We start from the raw sequence: 24,267 nt of genomic DNA on the forward strand, positions 1-24,267 counted from the left end.
AAATCTTAAGTGATTGGGTTGCAGCGTCGATGACATGGCGGCCAGCTCTTCCATATTATACCCGCAGCTAACCGACACGAACTATAAAAATTGGAAATTTTGCGTTCTTTCACTATTGGATGAAAAAGAGGTGAGATGGGTGGTCGATGGAGGAGTAAAAATGATGGAGATGGTGGGAGAAGAGCTGAAGAAAGCAAATACTGCAGATAAAAAGGCTAAGAATTTGGTTATAAATTGTGTGACCGATCGCCACATTGACTATGTCAGGGATGCAAAAACTGCCTCTGACATGTTTACCGCATTGGACAAGATCTTCGACAGGAAGAGTGCAATATCAAAGCTGTTGATTAGGAAGAAACTTTTAACATTGAAATGTAACACACCTTTGCAAGAGCACTTCAACAAGTTTGACAGTTTGATAAGCGATCTTGAGGGGATGGGGTCTGCCCTAGAGCAAGATGACAAAGTCTGTCATCTGTTGCTAACCATGTCCGAACGTTATGAGAATGTCATCACAGTCCTTGAAACTATGGACACCGAATTAACAATGGATTTTGTGAAATCGAGATTACTTGATGCAGAAATTAAAATGAACCATATGCAAGCAGAAGCTATGAGCAAAGAATCCTCATTTATTGCATCAAGATCACGCAGGAAGTGTTTTAGATGTGGAGATACCCGTCACTTTGTGGCAAACTGTCCCAAGGTGGAAAAGCATTTTAACAGAGATGTTTTCCATGATCGGGGGAATAGATATCGAGGTAGGAATCAGAGAAACAGTGATATTGGGAGAAGCGAACATAACTCAGGATAAAAGTAATGCTTGGAAAGCATTGAAGTTCTTGTAAATCCTATAAAGATAAAGGTGGCCAATGGGGAAGAGCTGACTTCAAACCAAAGGGGAACACTAAGACTAGTCAAAGGCGGTGTAAAAATAAAACTGGAAGCTCTTATTGTATCAGGCCTTACGTTTAACCTGCTATCGGTGACAAAAGTGGTCAATTCAGGCAAACACATTACCTTTAGTGCTAAGAAAGCTGAAATAGTGGATGACAATGGCCTAAATGTTGTATGCTATGCATCTGGAAAGCTATATGAAGCCACGTTTTCATTGCAGAAGCTGGAGCGTTGTTGTTTAGGGGAGATAGAAGATCTGTGGCACAGGCGACTTGGACACCTGAACAGGGCGAGTTTGAGGTCTATGGGGTTGCCACATTTAAATAAAGTGTGCGACTCTTACCGGCAAGGAAAAGCCAGTAGACTACCATTTCCAAAACGTAATGCACCAAGATCCTACAGTGTTGGAGAATTACTTCACACAGACGTAGGGGGTCCTGTCACTCCACCTACGAATAGTGGTGAGCGGTACTATCAGACCATCACTGATGACCACTCACATTTTTGTGTGATATTCCTACTCAAGTCCAAAGATGAGGCTGCGGGAAATCTAATGAATTACATAAAACTGTTAGAATCCCAGTTTGGAACAAAGTGCACAAGCAGGGTGAGGTGCGACAATGGAGGAGAGTTCTCTTCCAAAAAACTGAGAACATTCTGCACGGAGAATGGCATCCAACTGGAATACATAGCTCCGTACTCGCCGCAAATGAATGGGTTAAGTGAGAGACTAAACAAAACATTACTGGACAAAGTGAGAACCATGTTCGCAGAAACAAACCTGCCCAAATATTTATGGGGTGAGGCGGTACGCACCGCAGCATATCAGCTCAATCGGTCCCCTACAGCGGAACTTGAAGGGAAAATTCCAGCAGAGCTCTTTCTTGGGAAGATTGACCATACAAAATTGAAGATTTTCGGAACCAAGGCATGGGCGGTGAAGTTGCCACAGAAGGACAAGCTGGACACTAGAGCCAAACCGACAAGAATGGTTGGCTACAGCCCTAACGGTTATAGGGTATGGGACCCTGTGACAGGCAACGTACAAGTGTCGAGACGTGACATTCGATGAGATTGACGTGGTGTACAAGGAGGAAAAACCAGGTGCAACAAAATTGAAGATCAGCAATGGAGATGAGAATAAATGTGAAGGAGTGACAAGAGCGATAAATGTAGTGTAACTTGTTCTCTGATTGGCTTGTATCTGTAAGCGTGAATGAAGAGTGCGTGTGATTGGTCGGTGAGGTCATGTGACGTCTACTCCCTGCGTGGAGAAGAGTGTGGCATGAGTTCACCAGTCGTCTGTCGATCGCTGCCCCAGCAGGTCGCGTTCGGTGGCTTCTCGCTAAATTATGCAATAATTTGCTAATAGATAATTTAACGTGGGTGGTCAGAGCCATGCTGAATATTAAATTAAACTAATTTTTTTTTATATATTTCTTTCGGACAGTAACTAATTAGAAATTGCGGCCACCTTCGTCGGCATTTGGCTCGGGGCGAAATTCGGTTTCGCTGGGTGCGGCCACGTTTGAGGCCGCACTGACTTCATGTATTTGCAGCAAAACATTGCTGAAGAACGCTATTTTTCCGTTAATTCTCATCATGCGAACTACGAGCAATTTTCAACAGTCAGATATACATGTGGAACGAGTGAATGAACCATTGTGTTTGGATTCGTCGGGGCATTCTGTTTGAAAAAAAATAAAAAAACAACAAAAATTACAATCGGCGTTGAACTGTTTATTTTGTATATAACGAACCGTTATAACGTCCTTCGGAAAGCAAACGTAGAAACAGAAGTAAAGAGTGCGGGGACAAATGGGGGTGGCATGTGCGGACGAGAGGATGGAGAGGGGACTGACTTCACAGCCGAAACAAAGAGAGGCAAGGAAGGAAGAAGGACCTTGCAAGAGCTCCATTAGTGCTCTCTCTCTCTCTCCCTTTCCAAGAAATTTGGAAGTGTTATCCCATCATCTGTCAACCGAAGCGACACTTCACAGGGAGTAAAATAAAAACAGCAGTCAAAACAGGCATACGTGTCACAATTAGAGGCAGAGCATGTGCTTTTTCAACTAAGCTCTCCAGTCCTCGGCCTAGCATGTGGCAATATGGTGATGGTTGTGATGATTCTTTGTGATGGGGAGAAGAGGTACAAAACACGGAGCTCAGTAGGAAACATAACATTTCTTTTATTTGTGTAGAAATTAGAAAATTGCGTTTTGACTTCAAAACATCCAAATTCACATTATTTTTTTTAGTTTATCGCAATCACAGTTTTTTCAAGTCCCTAGTCATACATATTACTGAAGCGACAGTTTTAATTTTTTCCCCATTTCTCAGTCAACCTCCACACAATTTTCATTTGTACTAAAGATACAGTATGCCCTAATAAGTGGTATGTTTTTGTGTTCAACATGACACTTTACCATTATCACTAGAACTACATATTTGTACGTAATGTGTGGAAAGTTTTAAAACACCCCTAGTTATAGTGACGTGTTGAAATAGATGTACACTGCAACTTGTCTTGGACACCACTGTACTGCATAACAACTTCTCCGGGGTATTCTGGTTAAGTGGTCCCCCACCTGGCGGAGCGCAGGTCCCACAGCCGGGCGCCGTCGCGCACGGCGGCCGAGAGGAAGAGGTCATGCGCAGCAGCGGGGTGGGATGCGCAGGGGGAGCCCTCGAGCTGCACGACGCGGTGCGGGGGGCGCGGGTGGGCCTCGGCCAGCTCCAGGCACGGCCGCTCCGCGTTCAGGTCAAACACCTTGATGGCCCGGCTCGAGCAGCCGCAGATCCCCAGGTCTGTCCGCAGGCTTCGTCAAGGAGCCCCTCCTTCCACAAGTGCTTTCAGGTCCCCGCACCGGATCAGCAATTTGAAGTCATTAAGTGTATCACTATAGATATTTATCAGTGATCATAACTTCAAAACTATTTTCATTTATCAACTTAAACTTCGCTAATATTTATGCACGCATCCCTTCGTTTTATCAGTGCCCCAATAACAGCTTCATACAATTCTTTGGGTTGCTGTCTCAGTCACATCAGGACACACTGCTGTTCTATCATACAATCCTCTTAACACCATCGGTTGAATACATGTGACAATGTAAAGAATAAATTAGTTATAGAGAGTACAAAGGTTGCATCTCATGTTGATAACTGCAACTCAAGATGCCTTATGCATGGGAATAAAGAGATAAGTAAGTTAGGCCAGTTCTAGACTGCAGACAGCTAGGTACAAGAAAAGAAAAAGGTGAGAGTTTTTCAAAGAATTGTATTAATAGTGCCGCACTATCGCGCAAAGGTCAAGGAAACTGCAAGAGTAATGTTACTGGAGTCATTTTAAACAATCTTGACTGCAGTTTTCAACCAATGTTTTTTCAAGTAATTTTGTTTTTCATATTTGGCATACCAACTGTACAAAGTACAATACAATAGTTCTGTGTGAATACTGTTTCTTTGATGCGAAGTAAATATCAAATCAAATGATTAAAAGATTTGCTAAGTCAAATTGTTTTTGGCAAAGCTGTATTACACTATTTTATAAAATACAGGATTGAAGTAAAAAAATTATTGTTTAACATTTGTAATTTTTAACTGAATATGTGATTAACCAGTTGGGCGCTATGCAAAACATATTCAACAAAAAATATATAATAACCATGCATAATATTAATATTGAGCATTCATTAAAACAAACATAGTTCCAACTTTTGATTTTTTTATGTAACCTACTTTATTCAAGCAAAACATATACAACTCTATATATATATATATATATATATATATATATATATATATATATATATATATATATATATATATATATATATATATATATATATATATATATATATATATATATATATATATATATATATATATATATATATATATATATATATATATATATATATATATATATATATATATATATATATATATTCATGGGTGAATCTTAGGCTTCCAATGTTTTAAAGCTTTGCAACAAATGTGAAGCTTTGCATCTCAACCAAAGCTTCAAATAAAACCAAAGCAAATTTACTGGCGAAGTCAAATCACTTAGTCGAAGCTTTGCACAAGCCTGCAACACAATACCTTTTCACTGAGATTGCTTAAGAATCAGTTTTATTCAAAAGTTCTACAGTTACTTCAAATAATTGAGAGTTTACTTTATTTGATTTAGCCGCACACAATCTGCTACAAATTCTAATGTAAATATGTAAATAAAATAGATACATAATTTAAAAATCCCATTTTTTAGCTATGGAATTCACATCACTACTAGAGAAATGTACTATTGAAGTAAATATTATTACTAGAGTAGGTACTTTCACAACAATCACGGCAAACGAAGGATACAAGAGTGGAACTGGTTGGCTGCACTGAAGCAGGTAACCTGCTGAGTATTCATGTCGATCCTCCGGATGCACTTCCAGTTAACTGTGTCGGACTTGCTGTAACCAACAAAAATCAAACATCTTACATCAGAGTTGTTTCAGTACTGTGCATGTTTTCACTTCTTGCAACTGTAGTTCTGACTGAAGTTCAGCACAATCTTCTTAGTACAAACTCTTCATAACCATGGATTACCTAAAATAAGAAGAAAAAAAATCTAATTCAGATAATTCCTGTTTTTTAAATCTGATATTAATTTTGATGGAATAAATTTCTCTTTATTTTTGGTAATCTTATTTTCTAGCTAAGTTTCGGTTAGTCTGAGTGCACAGCCAGGATGACATGTGCTTATCAGTAATCAACAACAGACTTGCAAAGCACCTGAATCTAGTCCCTAGACAGTTAAGCAACTTGACTGGTACTACTACTCGTTCATAAGACCACGCAGTAAACACATAAAGAGTGTAAAATCAACACCAATAACAATATATTAATCTTGCACACTTAGACAATAATATTTCAATTTCATTTTTTTATCAAATGAAACATTACAAATTACAATACACTAATAGCAAGACACAAGGCCATGAAACCATAAGTTCTTATTATCTGCCGAGTATATGTGTCTGAACTAGGCACTCTCCAAGAGAATATGCTCAGAATGTCTCTCTAAAGGGCTGTTATCAAAGTGCTTGATCAACCTCGCACCTCTGAGGAGTGAGTGGCTCTCCATGCAGTGTGTGCGATACAAGCATCAAACACCCGCGTTCTGCCAGCAGGACGAACTGGTCCATGTAGAAGAACCTGGCTTGTGTCACGGGCCCCAAACTCTGATTCTGAAACCAATAAACTGTCTTGAAATCCAGTACAGCACGTGTGCCCCAATTATGAAAACCAATTTTAAAAGAGGAAATAAATAGCTAAGTCCTAGTACCCACCTTATTACTCAAGGTTTTTTTGCTGTGTTTCAAACCCACTGTGTTATCAATGTTCAACATACAACGCCTGTGATTCCAGTCCCAAACTTTGGCAGAACCATCTGCTGAGCTACTGACCTGCAGGACAAGAGGATTTAGAACAACGTAAATGTAGTAGCTTGGCTTCTGGGTTGTAGCAGTGTCCTTGGCGAATAATTCACCAACGTTTCTGTCGACATTGCAGTCGCCATCATCAGGGAGCAGTTACCTACTGACGTTCTTACCAGTTTTCCTGCCTTTATATACTCTCGCCTGAGGGGAAGGTGCTTCCTGATTGGCTTCAGCTGTGGGCCAATCAGAGTCTTCCTTTCTTCTGGTTGGCTGGGCTGTTTTGCCAATCAGGCAATCGACCAATTCCACACCATATCCAACATCCGACAATACAAGAAAAGGTACATTCGAGAATCAGTAGAAATATTAAAACACCCAGCAAACATTAATAGAGAAGATAACTACAAATTAAGCAAAATATGTAACCCACTCTTTAAAAATTCTCAAAACATAGCTCCACATCCAACATCAGACAGATCGCCCCCGATTGGCAAAACAGCCCAGCCAACCAGAAGAAAGGAAAACACTTATTGGCCCACAGCTGTAGCCAATCAGTAAGCACCTTCCCCTCAGGCGAGAGTATATAAAGGCAGGAAAACTGGTAAGAACCTCAGTAGGTAACTGTTCCCTGATGGCGACTGCAATGTCGACCGAAACGTCGGTGAATTATTCGCCAAGGACACGGCTACAACCCAGAAGCCAAGCTACTTCAAACAATGGCCGTAAAAGCCTGCGAACATTAATAACATAAATGTGTTGCAACAATTTGTAAAGCAGCACACATGTTTTGGGCTTGATATGTTATACTGTGGTGTCGCAAAGGGGGTTCAGATTTCGGATATATGTACTTGGCTTTATACCTAGGGCCCACCACATGTGTTACGGGCATGTGGACCCGGCGACTCTATTCTCAGGGCAGTGACGTCGCCCGTGTGCAGCGAGGTCCGTTTCCCCCAGTATAAATAAAAACAAGTAATTACATCCCCTATCAGCGGGAGTCACACTATTTATTAAAACACACAATAAGGTAGGCTCTCAAAGGTGGCCCACACGCCTCAGTCCTCTCCCTGCGTGGCCACGAGCTCAAAAGACACTGAAATGTTAATTAAATAAAACTGAAATAAAACAGTTTACTACCCGAGGTAAGTCCTGAAGTTAAAAAAAATGATTTATATTAATTAAATAGCCAGATGGACGCGGATCAGTAATATTCGAGAGAGTTGCAGATGACGGGCACGTGAGACTCCTTGCCTCAGGCAACCTTCCGGCGCGCCCTCGAGGCGGGTCCACCACTCAAATCCGGCCAACGGCTGTTAAAATGTATTTAAATAAAGCGTGCCACCAGAAAAGGAATAAACCCTTAATTAAATTAGCCTATTGGCTGAAAACAATAAAATTACGTAACTAATTTAATATTAAAATAAAGTCTGCCTCGGGAATGTTCGTCCATACTCGGCATCATTCGGGAGCGAAGCACTGACGTCCCCCCGGTGGGCGCGGGCCGACACACGCACACACACACTACGGAGGGTGATTTGAAACGCCAGGGTCATAGAGGGAGGTGGTGGGAGGAGGGGGCCTGCAAGGGCGAGACGTGAGGCACATCGGGCTTAGGTAGGGCGTAGCCCCAGTCGACGTCAACTTAACTTTAACTTTATTATTGATCTATTTAATATTTAACTTTATTATTATTAACCTAAGTGTCATTTAAACAAATTTATACATACAAATGACTACAAGCTTTTGCCCGCAACTTTGTTCACATGGAATACATGACTAAACCCATAGGTTTCCCTCCACGGCTTTGCCCCTTTACTACAAAACATTTATGTATATACACTACATTACATGACTTGTTTTATATAGTGTAGAGATGTATTACGAAAGCATGTAAATAAAATTACTGAGCTTCACCATTTAAAGTTTTCTTTAATAATAAACTTAAAAATGTATTCATGTAAAGCATTCCCCCTTTCAATGACTTTTTTGATAACATGATTACATTTTGTCCATGACTGCCAATAATGATAATTACTCCTTTTAACTTTAAAAAAAAAAAAAAATTGCATATGCTTGTGGCTTTTCCAATGAAGCACATTTTCACATGGTTACAGACTACTTTTTGTTCTCTTTGTGACTGAAGCTCATTTCTCTTTCCAACACTCAAAATCTCATCAATCATTGCAACATGATATAAAAGGTGAGTCCTCTAGTTTTCTAGCTTGCTGCTTTCTGGAGAAACCTCTCTGGCTAACCTATTTGTCAGCATTTATGTTTATTTGCAGATTTATGTTTTATGATATTTTTCCTTGTGCAATTTAACACACAAGCTAATCAAAACCAATTATTGGTATGAAAAGTACTTTTATCTTTATAAAATTCAAAATTATTCACTGACAAAAGGATGTTAAGAAACTTATAAATTATGCTGCCACTGGCAGCCTTAAGATAGGATTAGTAAGATATGATAAGATAGGATATACAGTGGTCAACATGCATCAAGGAAATAAATGCTTTAAAAAATACAATGTCACACATACTATAATTTGCAATACAAACCTAGTAACAGCACAGCAGAAGTGCATGGATGTGATAAATAAGCTCCAAAAATTTCAATAATCAGAATGTTTATTGTTTATAATAATACGTGTAAATAGCCAAAGACATGTACTCGTACCATCCACTTGGAGTCCAGACTGAAGTGCAGAGAGTTTATCTGCTTGTTGTGGCCAAAAAGACTCCAACCATTTTCAGCATCAAGCTTATCAAGTTGTAGCACACAAATATCTGAACGATTGGAACTGCAAGCAATGTGTTTCCCATTTCCTGAACAGAACATTTCAAATACTGGGTAATAACAATAAAGCTCCCTCCACATAATTAAGTTTTAGTCGGTGGGCTCCTCCCAAGACAAACTATGTACCCGGGGCTAGTGCCCGACAAGAGACATGCAACCCTTGCTTCACGTCCATGCGCTCTCGTGACATGACAAAGTACGTGTGAGTGTAATCAGCATTGAAAACACTGTGTTAGAATCCAATGTCAGAAAAGGTGCCCATGTAGCTGGATGTTATTACCAGGAACATCATACGTACACTCCGCCTTACAACCCAAAAACTCAGACTTCCAGAATAATTTTTCCCATTTGGAATTTAAAGCAGTGACCATACATTAAAAAATAAGTGTTATTACAGGAAATTAATCAAAGTTCAATCTTTTATTTTGATTTGACATTTTAATGCCATGAACAGGAAAAAAAATCATGCATTAAAGTTTATTTTTTAAGTTTGCATTGGTAACTTAATGTATGTATTTTGAATATTTATTTTAAACATGGCATGTTGGTGTGAAAATAAAGTGGTCATTTAAATGGTTCTTATAAGCAGGTTTCATACAGAAACAGTGTGTGGTTTTCATGAAGAAAAAAAAGGTAGGTATCAACTGAAGCTTTGGAGTTTTTTTTTCCAACTTGGGTATAGGTCGTTTTGACCGCAAGGTCATTTGAGATGATAACACATGCACAATCAAGGGTACTGGGGAAGGAATTGGTCACAGTCTACTGTAAGGAACCCTCCTAGCAATTTCCTGGAGTGATCTCAAGGAACCATGGGAAATCAAAACTTGGTTTAACAGAGATTTTGTTGGGAAGTAAATTATTATATTAGTGATATTTCATGTGTTGGAGTTGCAGCCCTGCATGGTTTTTTAGTTGTCATCGATGTATAAAATTATGTGAGTGAGCTTTGTAAGTGAAGAAGTAAATAAACGAAGTGTCTTTGCTACGATGTAATTAGTTTCTTCCAACATGGGTTATGGGCCCAGGAACTGTAATTGAAAAAGAAATCGGAGACATTCGTGCGTGTACGCGAATATTTTAATTTTGTTTTGTTTGTTTTTCCGCACTTTAAGTATCATGGCGGCGAATGCATTGAACTTCGTTGAGAAATTAAAAGGGCGCGAGAACTACTGTTCTTGGAAATTCCACATGAGGGCCCTTTTAAAGCTGGATGACCACTGGGATGTCGTAAATGAGGGTATCACAGATGAAAACGAAAAACGAAAAGACGGTAAAGCACTAGCGAAGATATCGTTGCTGGTGGAAAAGGACCTAATCCACCACATTGAAAAATGCTGTACATCGAAAGAAGCTTGGGACACCATACAAACTTTGTTCGAGGACTCGGGACTGACTCGCAAGGTAGGGTTACTCAGACAACTGATCTTCACCCGGCTAGATAATTGCAGTTCTGTCGAAGAGTACGTCAATCAAATTATATCTACGGCACAGCGGCTCCGGGAAATTAAATTTGACATCTCAGACGAATGGATTGGCACGTTGTTGCTGGCAGGCCTACCGGACGAATACAAACCAATGATAATGGCATTAGAGAATTCTGGTACTCAGATTACCGCAGACACCATTAAAATCAAGCTTTTGCAGGATGTAAAATGTAGTGAAAGCAAACCAGGAGATTCAGCACTCTACAGTGGTCAACGAAATAAGACACATCCCGCCAGCAACAACAGGAACTACTTAAATGTAAACAAACCTGAAAGGAGATGGCCTCACACATTCCGATGTTATAATTGCAACAAGGTAGGACATTTTGCGGCTGAGTGCCGAAGCCAAACTAGAACTGGTGAAGGTAGAGCAAAACGGATGGAGGGAGAGGACCGAAGTGCATTTCTTGCATGCTTATTCTCTAATTCATCAAATGAATGTGAACGTTGGTATCTAGACTCATGTGCCTCAATGCACCTCACCAAGTACAGACATTCTAAGGATTCAAATAAAAGTGAGATGGAAATCTTCACTGCGAATGGCGAGACAATTAAAACAGAATCAGTGGGGAACATAAATATCAGTGTTTCAGTGTCTGGGAGAGACGATGTTGTTGAGGTTAGGGATGTGTTCTACTCACCAAACATTACCACTAACCTTCTCTCTGTCAACAAAATTGTACAGAAGGGCAACAAGGTCATTTTTGATGGTGATGGTGGAAAAATCTACAACAGCGAGGACAAGCTTATTGCCACAGCAACAGAACATGGAGGAGTTTACCAGCTTGATACACCAACTAATCACCGGGCCTGTGTCATCACCTCACAACAGGATTTATGGCATAGGCGATTAGGTCACCTAAACAGGAAAGATATGGCTTCACTAAAGTGTATGGCCATCGGTGTCGAGAGTGTTGAATACAGTGCAAAACCCTGTGAAGTGTGCATTTTAGGGAAGCACAGTCGACAGCCCTTCAAAAGAAGTGAATATCGGTCTAAGGAACCACTTGAATTGATTCACACGGACTTGTGCGGACCGATGGAAACCACTTCCCTTGGAGGCAACAGGTACTTCTTTATCTTAGTGGACGACTATTCCAGGTACACCCATGTCTACGTCTTAAAGTCCAAGGATCAAGTGCCTGACTTTTTCAGAGAGTACTGTGCGTTGGTAGAGAACCAGCTCAACAGGAAGATAAAAATGCTGCGATCAGACAACAGGACGGAGTACGTGAATTATAAAATGTCACAATACCTAAAAGAGAAAGGCATAAGGCACCAAAGGACTGTCATCTATACACCTCAACAGAACGGAGTGGGAGAACGGTCAATTAGAAAGACAGTCGATAAGGCTAGGTGTTTATTACAAGATGCTCACCTCCCTAAAGAATACTGGGCAGAAGCTGTTACGACAGCGGTATACTTGAATAATAGAAGTCCCACCAAAGCCCTCCAAGTCCAAACCCCGTATGAAGCTTGGTACTCGAAGAAACCAAACCTGAGCCATCTGAAGTTGTTTGGGTGTGAAGCCATGGTTCAAGTACCCAAAGAAAAGAGAAAAAAATGGGACGCCCGTTCTGAGAAGATGAAATTCGTGGGATATAGTGAAGACACAAAGGGATATCGCTTGATAAACCCTACCACCAAAGCAATAACTGTCAGCCGTGATGTAATTTTTCTGGAAGGCAAAATGCTTAGCCAGAGCAACCCTTTAGTCATGAGTCCACCAGAAAGAAGTCACACGCAAGACAGCCCTAACAAGGATGTTTTAACAATGCCCCTGACTGATCTTCCAAACGAGAGTTGTGAGGTAGATGGTACTAGTGAGGATCAAGAAACTCATGACAGCCGTGATCCCAATGAAGACATGTCCGACAGTGCAGAAGAACCTTTCTATGGTTTTTCTGATAAGGAACCTTTGGAACATGAACTCCACCTACGACGGTCTACACGCCTCCGGAAAACTAAAAGTGACAAGGACTTTGTATCATACTTTGCTTCAGGTAAAGATGAGCCCTTGACTCCAAGGGAAGCTCTGGAGAGTCCACAGGCTTCGAAGTGGAAAGCAGCAATGGACGAAGAGTTGAAATCTTTTTCATGCAATGAAACATATGAGTGGACTGATTTACCAAAAGGGAGAGTACCTTTGAAAACCAAGTGGGTATTCAAGCTTAAGAACTCCTCCTCAGATCAGCCAAATTACAAAGCTCGCTTGGTCGTCAAAGGATGTAGCCAAAGGCCAGGTATAGATTACGAAGATGTGTTCTCCCCAGTTGTCAAATACTCCTCACTCAGGTACCTGTTTGCCCTAGCCACGAAAGACGATCTCAATATTGCACACATGGATGTCAAGGCAGCTTACCTACATGGTTTCCTTGAAGAAGAGATTTACGTACAACCACCCGATGAAATTGGAGAAAAGCCAAACAACAAAGTCTGGCGACTGAGGAGGGCCATGTATGGCCTAAAGCAGAGTGGTAGGTGTTGGAATCAACGCCTCCATGAAGTTCTCATCGAAATGGGTCTTAACCAATCAAAAGCAGACCCTTGCATCTACTTCACACATCAAGGCGAGAGTGTTATTGTTGTCGCTATATATGTTGATGACCTCCTGTTGTTCTCCAACGACGAAAATCTTAAAAACATGCTTAAGTCAAGCCTTGAAATGAAGTTCAACATGAAGGACCTAGGGGAAGCCAAATATTGCCTCGGGATGTCCATCACCAGGGATCGTGTCTCTGGCAAGTTATGGATTGATCAACGCCCCTATATCGACGAGATCCTTGTACGCTTCAAAATGTCTGACAGTAAGCCAGTCGCAACTCCCATGGATTTAGGTGTGAAACTTCAGGGAACTCCGAGAAATTCAACAGAATTTAGTGAAGGTGATGAGTGCTATGAAGAAAGCGAGAAAGATGACACAGAGGTTCCTTTTCAGCAGGCGGTTGGTAGTTTGTTGTATTTGTGTCAGATATCTAGGCCCGACATTGCACAAGCTGTAAATTGCGTCAGTCAGTTCAACAGTAATCCAATGATGTGTCATTGGGTTGCCGTTAAACGCATCCTCAGGTACCTGAATGGTACAAAGAATCTGAAACTGCAATATGACAGGAACTCTGACCCGGAAATGATTGCTTTCAGTGATGCAGACTGGGGCAGCGAAAATAACAGGAGGCACTCAGTAACAGGTTGTAGTTCTAAATTCATGGGGGGGTCTAATCTCCTGGCACAGCAAGAAACAAAGAACAGTGGCACTGAGCACGGTGGAAGCAGAATATATAGCACTCAGTTTCACTGTGCAAGAGGTTCTGTGGCTTAGGGAATTGATAAAAGAATTGCAGCCTCACGAGGTTGGACCATCCATCATATATTGTGATAACAGAGGGGCCATTTGTCTGTCAAAAAACAGAGTCGTGAGTCAGAGGTCTAAGCACATTGACATACGTTACCATTTCCTGAGAGAACATGTCCAGCAAAAGACCATCCAAGTATGTTATTTACCTACTGAACAAATGGTATCGGACATGCTGACAAAACCTTTGTCAAAGGAGAAACATTGCAAATTTTTGATTGAAATGGGTCTTGTCTAGTGCATTGTACCTTATGATACACATATAACTATTAATAATTTAAAGGGAAGTGTTGGGAAGTAAATTATTATATTAGTGATATTTCATGTGTTGGAGTTGCAGCCCTGCATTGTTTTTTAGTTGTCATCGATGTATAAAATTATGTGAGTGAGCTTTGTAAGTGAAGAAGTAAATAAACGAAGTGTCTTTGCTACGATGTAATTAGTTTCTTCCAACAGATTTGAACCAGAGTGCTCTAGAATGTGTCAATGTTCTACCTTTTGCCACCTCAACAGTGTTCAGCAAAACCCAAGTACAGAATTCCCTGACTTTTTTTCTGAATTCTAGAGTATCATAAATGTTACACTGACCGAAATATTTAATTTTTCAATGAAAACAACCAATATCAATTTTTATGCTATTTACTAACACTGTCATAATCACAATAATCAACTGGATTCTTTGATTTTGTGAAAAACTGTTTACACAGTAACAAAAATCCTAGTGTCTAGAAAAATTACCAGAAAATCACCATGTGAGTGAGTCAATGTAACATTTGGAAGACAAGAGGACTTGTAGTACTGCTGTGGTCTACTTCACACTCCCATCAAGACAAAATGCAAGAGAGCGCAGTCTGTTTTGTTTTCATCTTATAAGCCAGTCATACACCTTTCGTCTGTGAGATGAGGAAATTTTACGGTAAAGATGGTGGATGGGTTGTGTTTGAGTAGTACCGGTAACTAATGTGCTGATAAGTTGACGCGCCGCCGGCGGTCTTATCTACGAGAGCCGTCGCCATGCGCCCCCCCTCCCAGCTTCGGAGAGATTGTCCACCGCCCCGAGCGGCCGTTTACCGGGCCGAGCGCCGGGTGGGCGCTCGACCCCTGGGCAATTCGGCGACCCGCAGCACAGGACGCTCCACCCTTGCCCGCAAGGGAGGCTTCCTCCCCCCCCCCCTCTCCTTCTTTCATCCGGCTATCAGGTATAAAAGGGCCCTGCGGAGAGCCCTCAGGAGCAGTAGGGCGCTCGCCTCCTGACGAGCAGTCTCGCCCTTCGCGTGCGCGACCAAGCGACAACGAAGTCTATCGCTGCCGCCCGAGGCTGGGAACTCTCGTGTTTGTGCTGTGTTCCCGTGAATAAAAAAGCTGCTTACCAGAACGTGCTGTGTTAAGATCTCGAAACCCAGTCAGTTCCGCCACCCCTCCAAAGCCTTCCTGTCCGAACCCAGGGGGGGAAAATCTCCGGACGACAGCCGTTCCCGGATTCACTCTCCACGCTACTGCGCGGGAGCTGGCCTTGGCAGGTAATTCCGCCATTCCTGGTTCCAAAGGGAGTTTGGGTCCCGGGCCGGTCAGTCTGACTGCCTCCGAGTGTCTTCGCCGAGCGAGAGGGCTGGTACTACGCGGTTACATCGCGTATCAGACCTCTTGCCCCGTTGGAGGGGGAAACAGAACCTGCCGAGCGAGCGAGTCGGAACTACGCGGTTACATCGCGTACCGATTTCCTCTCGCCTGGCGAGGAGAGACAACTCCGGTCCCCCTAACACTACGCTGGTAACTCCGCGTGTTGGGGAAGGCCAGGGGGCCTCCGTGTTTCTCCCGTACTTGGCTTTAGCCTCCCGGCCAGGTGAAGTCGGAGGGCGGTGATAATCGCCGTCCGAGTTCCCCGAGTCGAGGAAGGACAGAGGTCGAACCAGAGCCTCTCCCCTAGCCCTGTGTTCGCGCTCAGGGACCTAGGGAAGACACCCCACCCCACCGCCATTTAGAGGGATCGCCCCTCTCACCATCCCCCCCCCCCCTTTTTTGTTCAGGTGTCAGACACCAGCTGGGGGAGTAAAAACCGAAGACCATCCCTGCCTCCGCGACCAGCCTTCCTGTCCGCCTCCCCTTAAATGCCGAGACACCGGGCCGGCCAAAAGAAAGCAGCGAAGGTGCTAGCGGCCAAGTTACGGGAGGAGACTGGCCCTAGAAATATCTATACGGTGCTACGAGACGAGGCCGCCCGCACTCGTGGGGGTCGCGTCCCCGCGCCTCTCACAGTGCATGGGGGCCCACCGACGCAGGAGCGGTACTCCCCCGGGTGCTTTCGAGTACCTGCAGTGATCACCCCACTGCCAGCCTCACCAACGAGGGCACCACCAACAGCCGCCCATGTCGCAGCACGGGCCATCAACCAGCGACCCCCGAGCAACCTCCGAGGGGTGACCCCGCAGGCGGCCCTGCGCCAGCCGACCCGACCACAGCTGCGGCCTGCACCCCCACAGGCCAACCGCCAGATCATCGAGATCCCCCCCCGCTCGCGGCCACCTCCGAGTCGCCAAGTGAGAGCCTGTTACCCTCCAAAGGAAGCCACCTTCCCCTGCCTCTGAGGGCGAAACTCTGACAGTTCCTCCCCTCCCCCTTACCGCGAGGAACCCCCCTCCTTTTTTGTGCACTGGAGAGGGAGGACGTGCGTCAAAGTCTTAAGTGATGGAAATAATTTTAAATAATTCAATTATGTATACTTGCACATGTGTCCCAGACAAACTGCCAATTATGAATGTAAGGTGAGTCAAGTTACTTACAGTCTACAAGACGGGGTTGTTTGTTTCTAAGTGTGAAAAGATACATTTTGTACAACAATTTTGAAAGCTGACAAAAAATAAGTAGGTAGTAGTAATGTGGCATTTTATAAAGGATATTTCTACAAATAAATGACATTTAAAACTAATAAGAATTTATTTAGAAAATTAATTAAAATAGCATTTATGTTAGACATTAGCAGCTAAAGTGTAAATTATCAACATAAAAATCTATAGGTAGATGATAATTTTTCCAGCCCCTACTCATTACTAGAGACAAGAGTTTATGGTTGTGATTTGGACCAATTTCATTTTCAAAACACAATATTTCTGTGTTACTGATTTCAATTTTTTTTTTAAATTCTGTTTATTCATAAAAATAGCATTTCATTCAACAAATATGATACTTATTTCACCAAAACAGTGTTATTTTGACTGATGCATGATAATGATAAACTTTTAAAATATAATAATTTGTTATAAACATGTACTATAAGGATATAAGTAGGTACTACTTGGACCAATAAAAATAAATCAGCATGTATTTGTGTGTTTGAAAACTGTACCAACATTGTAATGTAAAAATGAGTTAGTAATAAAAGTTCCAAAAAAAAAATTATTTTTCCAATCTATGTAGTACATACGTTTTTGAACATATTCTGTGCTTAATAAATGACATTAATTGAATTTCAAACTGTAAACAATTACATTTTTGTGATTAAAATTAAGTGTTGAATAAAAATTCTGATTAATTTTATGATTTTAGTTGCATTTTGGTGCCCAATTGAAGGTATATTAAGTTGCCTTTCGGTGTTACATGGTGCATTGGCATGCTTTTTGGTGTTACATATTTCTGTTTTATCTAAATTCACTATATAATCTTGCCCTTAGTCATTAAGCTCTGGGGGTGGGTGGTGGTACAATCCTCTGGCACTATGTACAGTTTCTAGTTCCACAAGACAACTCTTAGCAGCGAAATGCATGTCTTAAGACCTGCTTGCCTTAAAACCTGTCCTTCGATGACATCTGGTAACAGGTTTCATCTCCTTTCATGAATAAGAATAGCATGCTTTTGATATTAACCTTGGAGCAAGACAACTTCCACTAAGTGTTATGTCAGTATTGGTACATACAGGGGCGCAACAACTAAATTTCCAAAGGGGGGGCATATACCTTTTTATAAAGAATCATCGATCCCCCCTATTGAAGCGGGGGGTCCGGGGGTCCTCCCCCGGGACCATTTGTATTTCAAGGTGGAAAATGGTGCTATTTAAGCAGTTTTATTATCTAAAAATTGATTACACAGCACTTTCTTTGCCCCCGTTTGCCCCCACTTTAAGGTTTCAAAGGGGGGGCAAAATACCCTTCCCCCCCCCCCCTGTTGTTGCGCCCCTGGGTACACATAAACCTTGTTGTCCTCATGTCGGGTCCGCCGCCATTACTGTCCTTGCAAGCCTGCCAATATATATCCAGTCCTATTGAATACTTAACACTATACTTAGTAATAGACTTCTGAAAGTACCAATGTAAAAAGTATGTTTTTTTTTTTTTTTAAAAAAAAGATACATTCATTTTTAATTACTATATTACATTTGGAACACCATGATCCCAAAAGATGGAAATGAATGAAAAACCTTTTGGTTGAGCCAATGCAAAATGCATGTGTGAAATTCCCAATGGCCAACAGCAGTACCTACCAGGCTTCCCAAACTCAAAAATTGGGTTTGAATCAGTACCTGATCGCTGTGGCGGGAGTCAACCAACATGGCTTCATCTCCCACTAACACCAAAACATGCTGCAATTACATATTTCAGGTGAATATTTTTTGAAAGGGTGTTCTAAATAAATGCATTTCAAAAAAACAAACCTGAAATTGTTAGATGTGTGGCGGTACATGGAGGTTTCCAGACAGACAGTTGTTTCACAAGTTTCACAGGTGGCCCCTGTTGCTGCATCAAGCGTGAAGCATAACTGTCCACTATGTCAGGCAGTGATTTATAAACCTGTGGAATAAGTCAGTCTAAAATAAACATTTTTCACTGCCAAGAGCAGTATGTTACTTCACCCCCTTACATCCTGCTTCCTTCTCACCCCCCTGCCCCTTCTGAATACTCACTTCGCCATGAAATCTGTCTCACGATAAAGCTGGTGTCAGTTTTACAAACAATCTATGGAGTTTTACAGCAAAGTAAAAATGATAAAAGGAATCCAAATTTCAAATCCCAGAGAGTACCGTGTTTTCTCGTATAATCGTCGCACATTTTATTCTAAAATCAAGTTTGAAAAGTAGGGGTGCGACGATGTGGAAAAAAAATTTTTGTTAGGTAAAGTTATTCATAAAAACAAAACCCGTTCATGGAAAGTATGTTTATTTAAAAAAAAAAAGGTGGAGTATACAAGAGCACGCCAAACAATCTATATTAATAATTCCTTAAACAAAAACCTTTCTTCAACTTTAAATAGAAAAACCAAAACTCTAACACGAACGCAAGCCACTTGAATCTGACGTGAACTAACGTGTCGTAGTACACACTTGCCACGAAAGAATGCGGGCTATCAAATGTAGTTAACTCGGCACCTGACAGAGAGCGCGCGTTGCATCCAATCGGTGAGATATCGATATTCGACTATGTGCGCGCGCTCTATACGGGAAGCAACATAACCAAACATGAATGATGCGCTGGCTACATTTTTATAAACGGTACACCGCGGTAACGCAGACAATCATATAAAAGAAATACCGTTTAAAAACATCTTTAAAAGAAAATTTACACGTCAGACAACGTTGTATTTCCATTAATTAAATAAATAAGTGGTAATGACCAAAATAAATTTTAGATTATACCTACACCCCAGCGACGCAGATGATCAGATAAAGGAAATAACGTTTAAAAACGTCTTTATAAGAAAATTTACACGTCAACAACTTCGTATTTTTCCGTTAATTTATTAAGTAAGTGGTAATGACCGAATAAATATTAGATTTATACTTTAAAATACATCTTTTTATACGGAAAAGATACCTACACAAAGCGCTTGGCATCTACTAACGGGACGTTTAAGCAAGAAGTTTTTTTATCCCAATTTTGACAGCTTAAAATATGGTTGCGACGATTATGCGATAAAATACGGTACCTCAAATCCGAATCTAGGTGTTAAGGCTTAAAAATAAAATAATGTACAATAAATGAAAAAAAAAAAAATATTAACTATGGTGTTGAAACATTCTACCCTTTAAATGGTTTCTCAAACTAAGTTTGCAGAATCAATACATATAATAATTTTATTTATATAACATGTTAAAAGTACACTATCTTGGGGAATTATACGAGGATAGGTATGAAGAAAAAAATTTACCTAGTCAACTTAAGAGGTTATCAGCGTTGAATTTTATTATTTACTTTATTTCCGCTAAAATTTTTCTTTGAATCTTCTTCCCCAAATATTATATTGAAACTTTTGTATACTAAGGATTTCATGGTATTTGAGGAATTGATTTTTCCCATCCCTACATAAAATCCAATAATGGGAATTAGGTAAACCTGGTAAGTAGGAAACTATAGAAATCATTTTTCTAATAACAGTATGAAGTGGTAATAAATAGACACCAAGTATATCCGACTAAAAAACTACCTTAGAGGCAGATGCAGTGCTGTGCTTCTTATGGCTGTTAATGCTAGGATGGAACATCTGCATGCGAAATGGTCTGCCGTAGCCCGAGGATCTCTGTTTCGTGAGGCCCCTGCTGCTGCAGCTGCTGGGATTGCTCCTGGTGCTGTACAGCGATGGTTGCTTTCTGCTCGGCATGCAGCATTGGAGGGGCGACTTTAACTTCATCGGCTCCCTGGGAACATTTACTTAGTGGTTGCAAGAAGCTTGGGAAATCTGCAGTGTTCCTAACAGGCTAATGACTCGCACATATGGAGGATATTACATTAAACAGCTTATATTTATATCATTAATTTTACAGATAGGAAAATTGTTACTAATGATTGTGACATTTTGATGAGGTGTAATACTAATACAGTACTTATAAGTAAACCATGCGAACAAGTCTTAATCACATTCTGAATAGAATACGCAGACAGTGTAAAACAGAAGCATTTTGATGCAATTATATGTTTATTTTAGCTTTGTACAGAACAAAGCTGATAATTTCAGTTTATTCTGCTCAACATATTTGTAATCTCATTGTTTAAAAAAAATTGTATTTTCACTTTTTCACAGCATCTATTGTTTCACCAGATTCTTGCAATGATTAAATTATAATGTTTACTAATGTCTTGTTTTAAACTCAACAATTGCCTGTTCCCTGAAATTTTAACGGATTGCACAAAAATTGCAGGTAAAATTTGTAATGTTCTTGCACAAAATCTAACACCAGCATAAAATCTTGCAATGATATTCTATGCATACAAGTAGCATGTGTGAAAGCCACTTCATGCAACCTTATCAGGAATGGCGAGCCTGGTTTTCAAGCATGCACTGCTAAGTGCAAGCCAAAATGTAGCCATTTTGACGTCGGAAATAAATATCATACAGTTCTTCATTTCCTCAAAAAATTGCATTTTCAGTGACTCACACATCGATGCTACTTACGAGCTTTGACTATCTTAAAAAGCTTCTTTCTGAAAATTGTTATGTCCTGTCAGCTCGGTTGGTAAGGCTGAGAGTGTTGTGTTGTCTATGGTTCGTTAGTCAGCAGCTGGCATCATGGCTGATAGCTCGCCAGATAACCTGTGTAACCAATGTATCATGTAATGCAGACACAGTGCGTGTAACGGGTACATAAAAGTAACGACGAGGAATTCCGGATCGGTTCGTGCGCGTGGAGTGGTGTGCGGGTGATGATGGCGGCGATTGGGGTTATGGGAGAGTTTGTGCCGGGTCGGGACACGTGGAAGAGTTACAGCGAAAGGGTGCAGTTTTATTTTATAGATAATAAAATTGAAACGATGAAGCAAAACACGCTGTATTTTTCACTGTCTGCGGGGCGGAACTCTACAACTTAGTTTCATCGTTGTTAGCTCCACAGGCTACCGATGAGATACCCATCACCAAGGTATTCAGCAAGCTTTCCGCACATTTCGAACCGAAACCCAGTGAGATAGTGGAGACATACAAATTTTTTAAACGTGACCAGCTAGCGGATGAAATGATAGCAGTCTATCTGGCGGAACTCCGGCGATTGAGCACGCATTGTAACTTCCCCAATTTGGAGAGAATGTTGAGAGACAGACTGGTGTGTGGTGTGCGGGATGGATCGGTTCAGCACGCGTTGCTGTCTAAGGATCCACTGAGCTTCAAAGATGCAGTGGATATTGCTATGGCGGCTGAGGCAACAGGGAAGAACATATTGGACTTACGTGTAAAAGGAGACGAGATAAATCCAACGCGTGTTGACGAACATCCGGAGCATGCGGTGGCGGGCAGAAGCCATACCGGCAGACGTCCGAATGGTATTCAGGCAAACATGGACACGGAAATACGTAAACAAATGATGGGCCCCCAGGAGAACAAACGGAAACAACAGTGTTGGCGTTGTACAGGGAATCATGTTGCGGAAGAGTGTCGGCATGTGACAACTGTGTGTCGGTTTTGTTCCAAACAGGGCCACATAGAGAAAGCCTGTATTACGAAACAAAAACAAGGTAGGCCTATTGGTGGTGCTCGACAGGGAAATGTGGGGAATAAGTCTAACTCTGGACTTACTCACATGTTGTCAGATACAGTAAGGGAGCAAGAGGGAGAACAGAATGAAGCAATGTACAGTTTGAATAACCTGCGAGCGTTGAAAAGTAAGGCACCCTTTGTCATGGACGTTTGGTTGGATGGCAACAAACACTGCATGGAAATAGATACAGGCGCAAGCTTTTCTGTTATTAGTGGGGAAACATACAAGGCACTGTAACCCGAACAGCCACCATTGGACATGTGTAACATCGCATTGCGTACGTGGTCCCAGGAACAGTTGCAGGTTAAGGGAGTTAAAACAGTCTTGGTAAAAACAAGGGGAAGTGAGGCAGTACAGCTTCCGGTGTTAGTGGCGGCTGGGAAAGGGCCGAGTTTGATGGGGAGGAACTGGTTGGAGCCCCTTTGGATTTATGTGGAGGGCGTTTTCATGGTAGAGAGTTTCAAGGAACCGAGTGTTGTGCAGAAGAGCCGATGGGTGGAGGAACTGGTAGCCAAGTATCCAAAGGTATTTGACAGCAGTTGTTTAGGACAGTACAAGGGTCCACCGGTATCCCTCGCGCTTAAAGAGGGAGCCACACCAGTATTTAGGAAATGCAGACCAGTGCCGTTTGCAATAAGGGACAAGGTAGGGGATGCAATCGACAAGCTGGTGATGCGAGGAGCTTATGAGGCAGTGCCGTATTCATCGTGGGCGACACCTGTCGTGCCTATTATGAAATCGGATTGGTCCATTCGCATATGTGCTGACTACAAGGGCACAATCAATCCAGCATGTAAGACAGAGTGTTATCCATTGCGGACCATCAACGAAGCTCTGGCATCGCTGGCAGGGGGGAAATATTTCACGAAGCTGGACTTGGAGGATGCCTACATGCAGGTTGGAGTCGACGTGGGAACGGCAGATTTGTTGACTGTCAATACCATCAAGGAACTTTTTAAGGTCCGCCGATTACAGTTTGGAGTGAGCAGTGGCCCTGCCGTGTTCCAGAGGCTCATGGAAACACTCTTAGCAGGAGTGTGCTACTGGACGATGTGTTAATAGCGGGCCCAAATGAAGAAGAGCACTGGACACGTGTAGCGGAGGTAGTGGCAAGGATAGACAAGGCTGGGTTACGGTTGAAGAAGTCCAAGTGTGTTTTTGCATCCGCAGTGGTGAATTTTCTTGGTTATAGGATAGATGCGGAAAGGATACATCCCACACACGACAAAGTGGAAGCAATCCGTAGGGTACCAGTGCCCCAAAACAAGAAGGACCTGCAGTCTTTTTTGGGCTTGCTCAATTTCTATGAGCGGTTCTTGAGAGATAAAGCTAGTTTTTTGGAGCCACTACACCGACTGCTTGATGGAAACACTGCCTGGAAATGGGAAACACAGCATGCAGCTGCATTTACCAAGGCCAAGGAGTTGCTACAAACAGACTGTGTGCTGGTCCATTATGACACCACAAGACCTCTGGTGCTAACATGCGACACCTGAGTATGGCGTGGGTGCAGTGTTGGCACACGCAATGGATGATGGTGAGGAGAGACCGGTGGCGTTTGGGTCGCGGACACTGCAAAAATGTGAGCGGAAAGATGCGCAGATCGACAAGGAAGCCCTCGCTGTGATATTTGCAATGACTAAATTTCGTCAATATTTGGCAGGCAGATCATTTACAGTGGTGACGGACCACAAGCCATTATTACGACTTTTGGATCCCAAGCGCCCAACCCCGGACATACTGTCACCTCGCATGTTACGGTGGAGTCTGTTGCTGGGCATGTATGACTACACCATCATGCATAAGCCAGGGGTTCGGATTGGACATGCAGACTCCTTGAGCAGGGTGCCACA

At 42.0% G+C, this 24,267-nt stretch overlaps 1 protein-coding gene across 1 annotated transcript in view; it reads right to left on the reverse strand.

Moving 5' to 3' along the window:
• The window catches only part of LOC134530727 (WD repeat-containing protein 27-like), a 75,206-nt gene that overhangs the window by 11,412 nt on the left and 39,527 nt on the right, over positions 1–24,267 (reverse strand). Inside the window, exons 9-15 of the mRNA XM_063365848.1 lie at positions 20,374–20,584; positions 18,608–18,743; positions 9,007–9,155; positions 6,240–6,356; positions 6,010–6,137; positions 5,266–5,360; positions 3,486–3,705 (exon numbers count right to left, since the gene is read on the reverse strand). Coding sequence (XP_063221918.1) covers positions 3,486–3,705; positions 5,266–5,360; positions 6,010–6,137; positions 6,240–6,356; positions 9,007–9,155; positions 18,608–18,743; positions 20,374–20,584 — 1,056 coding nt within the window. The remainder of the gene's footprint in view (positions 1–3,485; positions 3,706–5,265; positions 5,361–6,009; positions 6,138–6,239; positions 6,357–9,006; positions 9,156–18,607; positions 18,744–20,373; positions 20,585–24,267) is intronic.

This window comes from Bacillus rossius, chromosome 3, assembly GCF_032445375.1.
Source record: "Bacillus rossius redtenbacheri isolate Brsri chromosome 3, Brsri_v3, whole genome shotgun sequence".
Taxonomy (NCBI): domain Eukaryota; kingdom Metazoa; phylum Arthropoda; class Insecta; order Phasmatodea; family Bacillidae; genus Bacillus; species Bacillus rossius.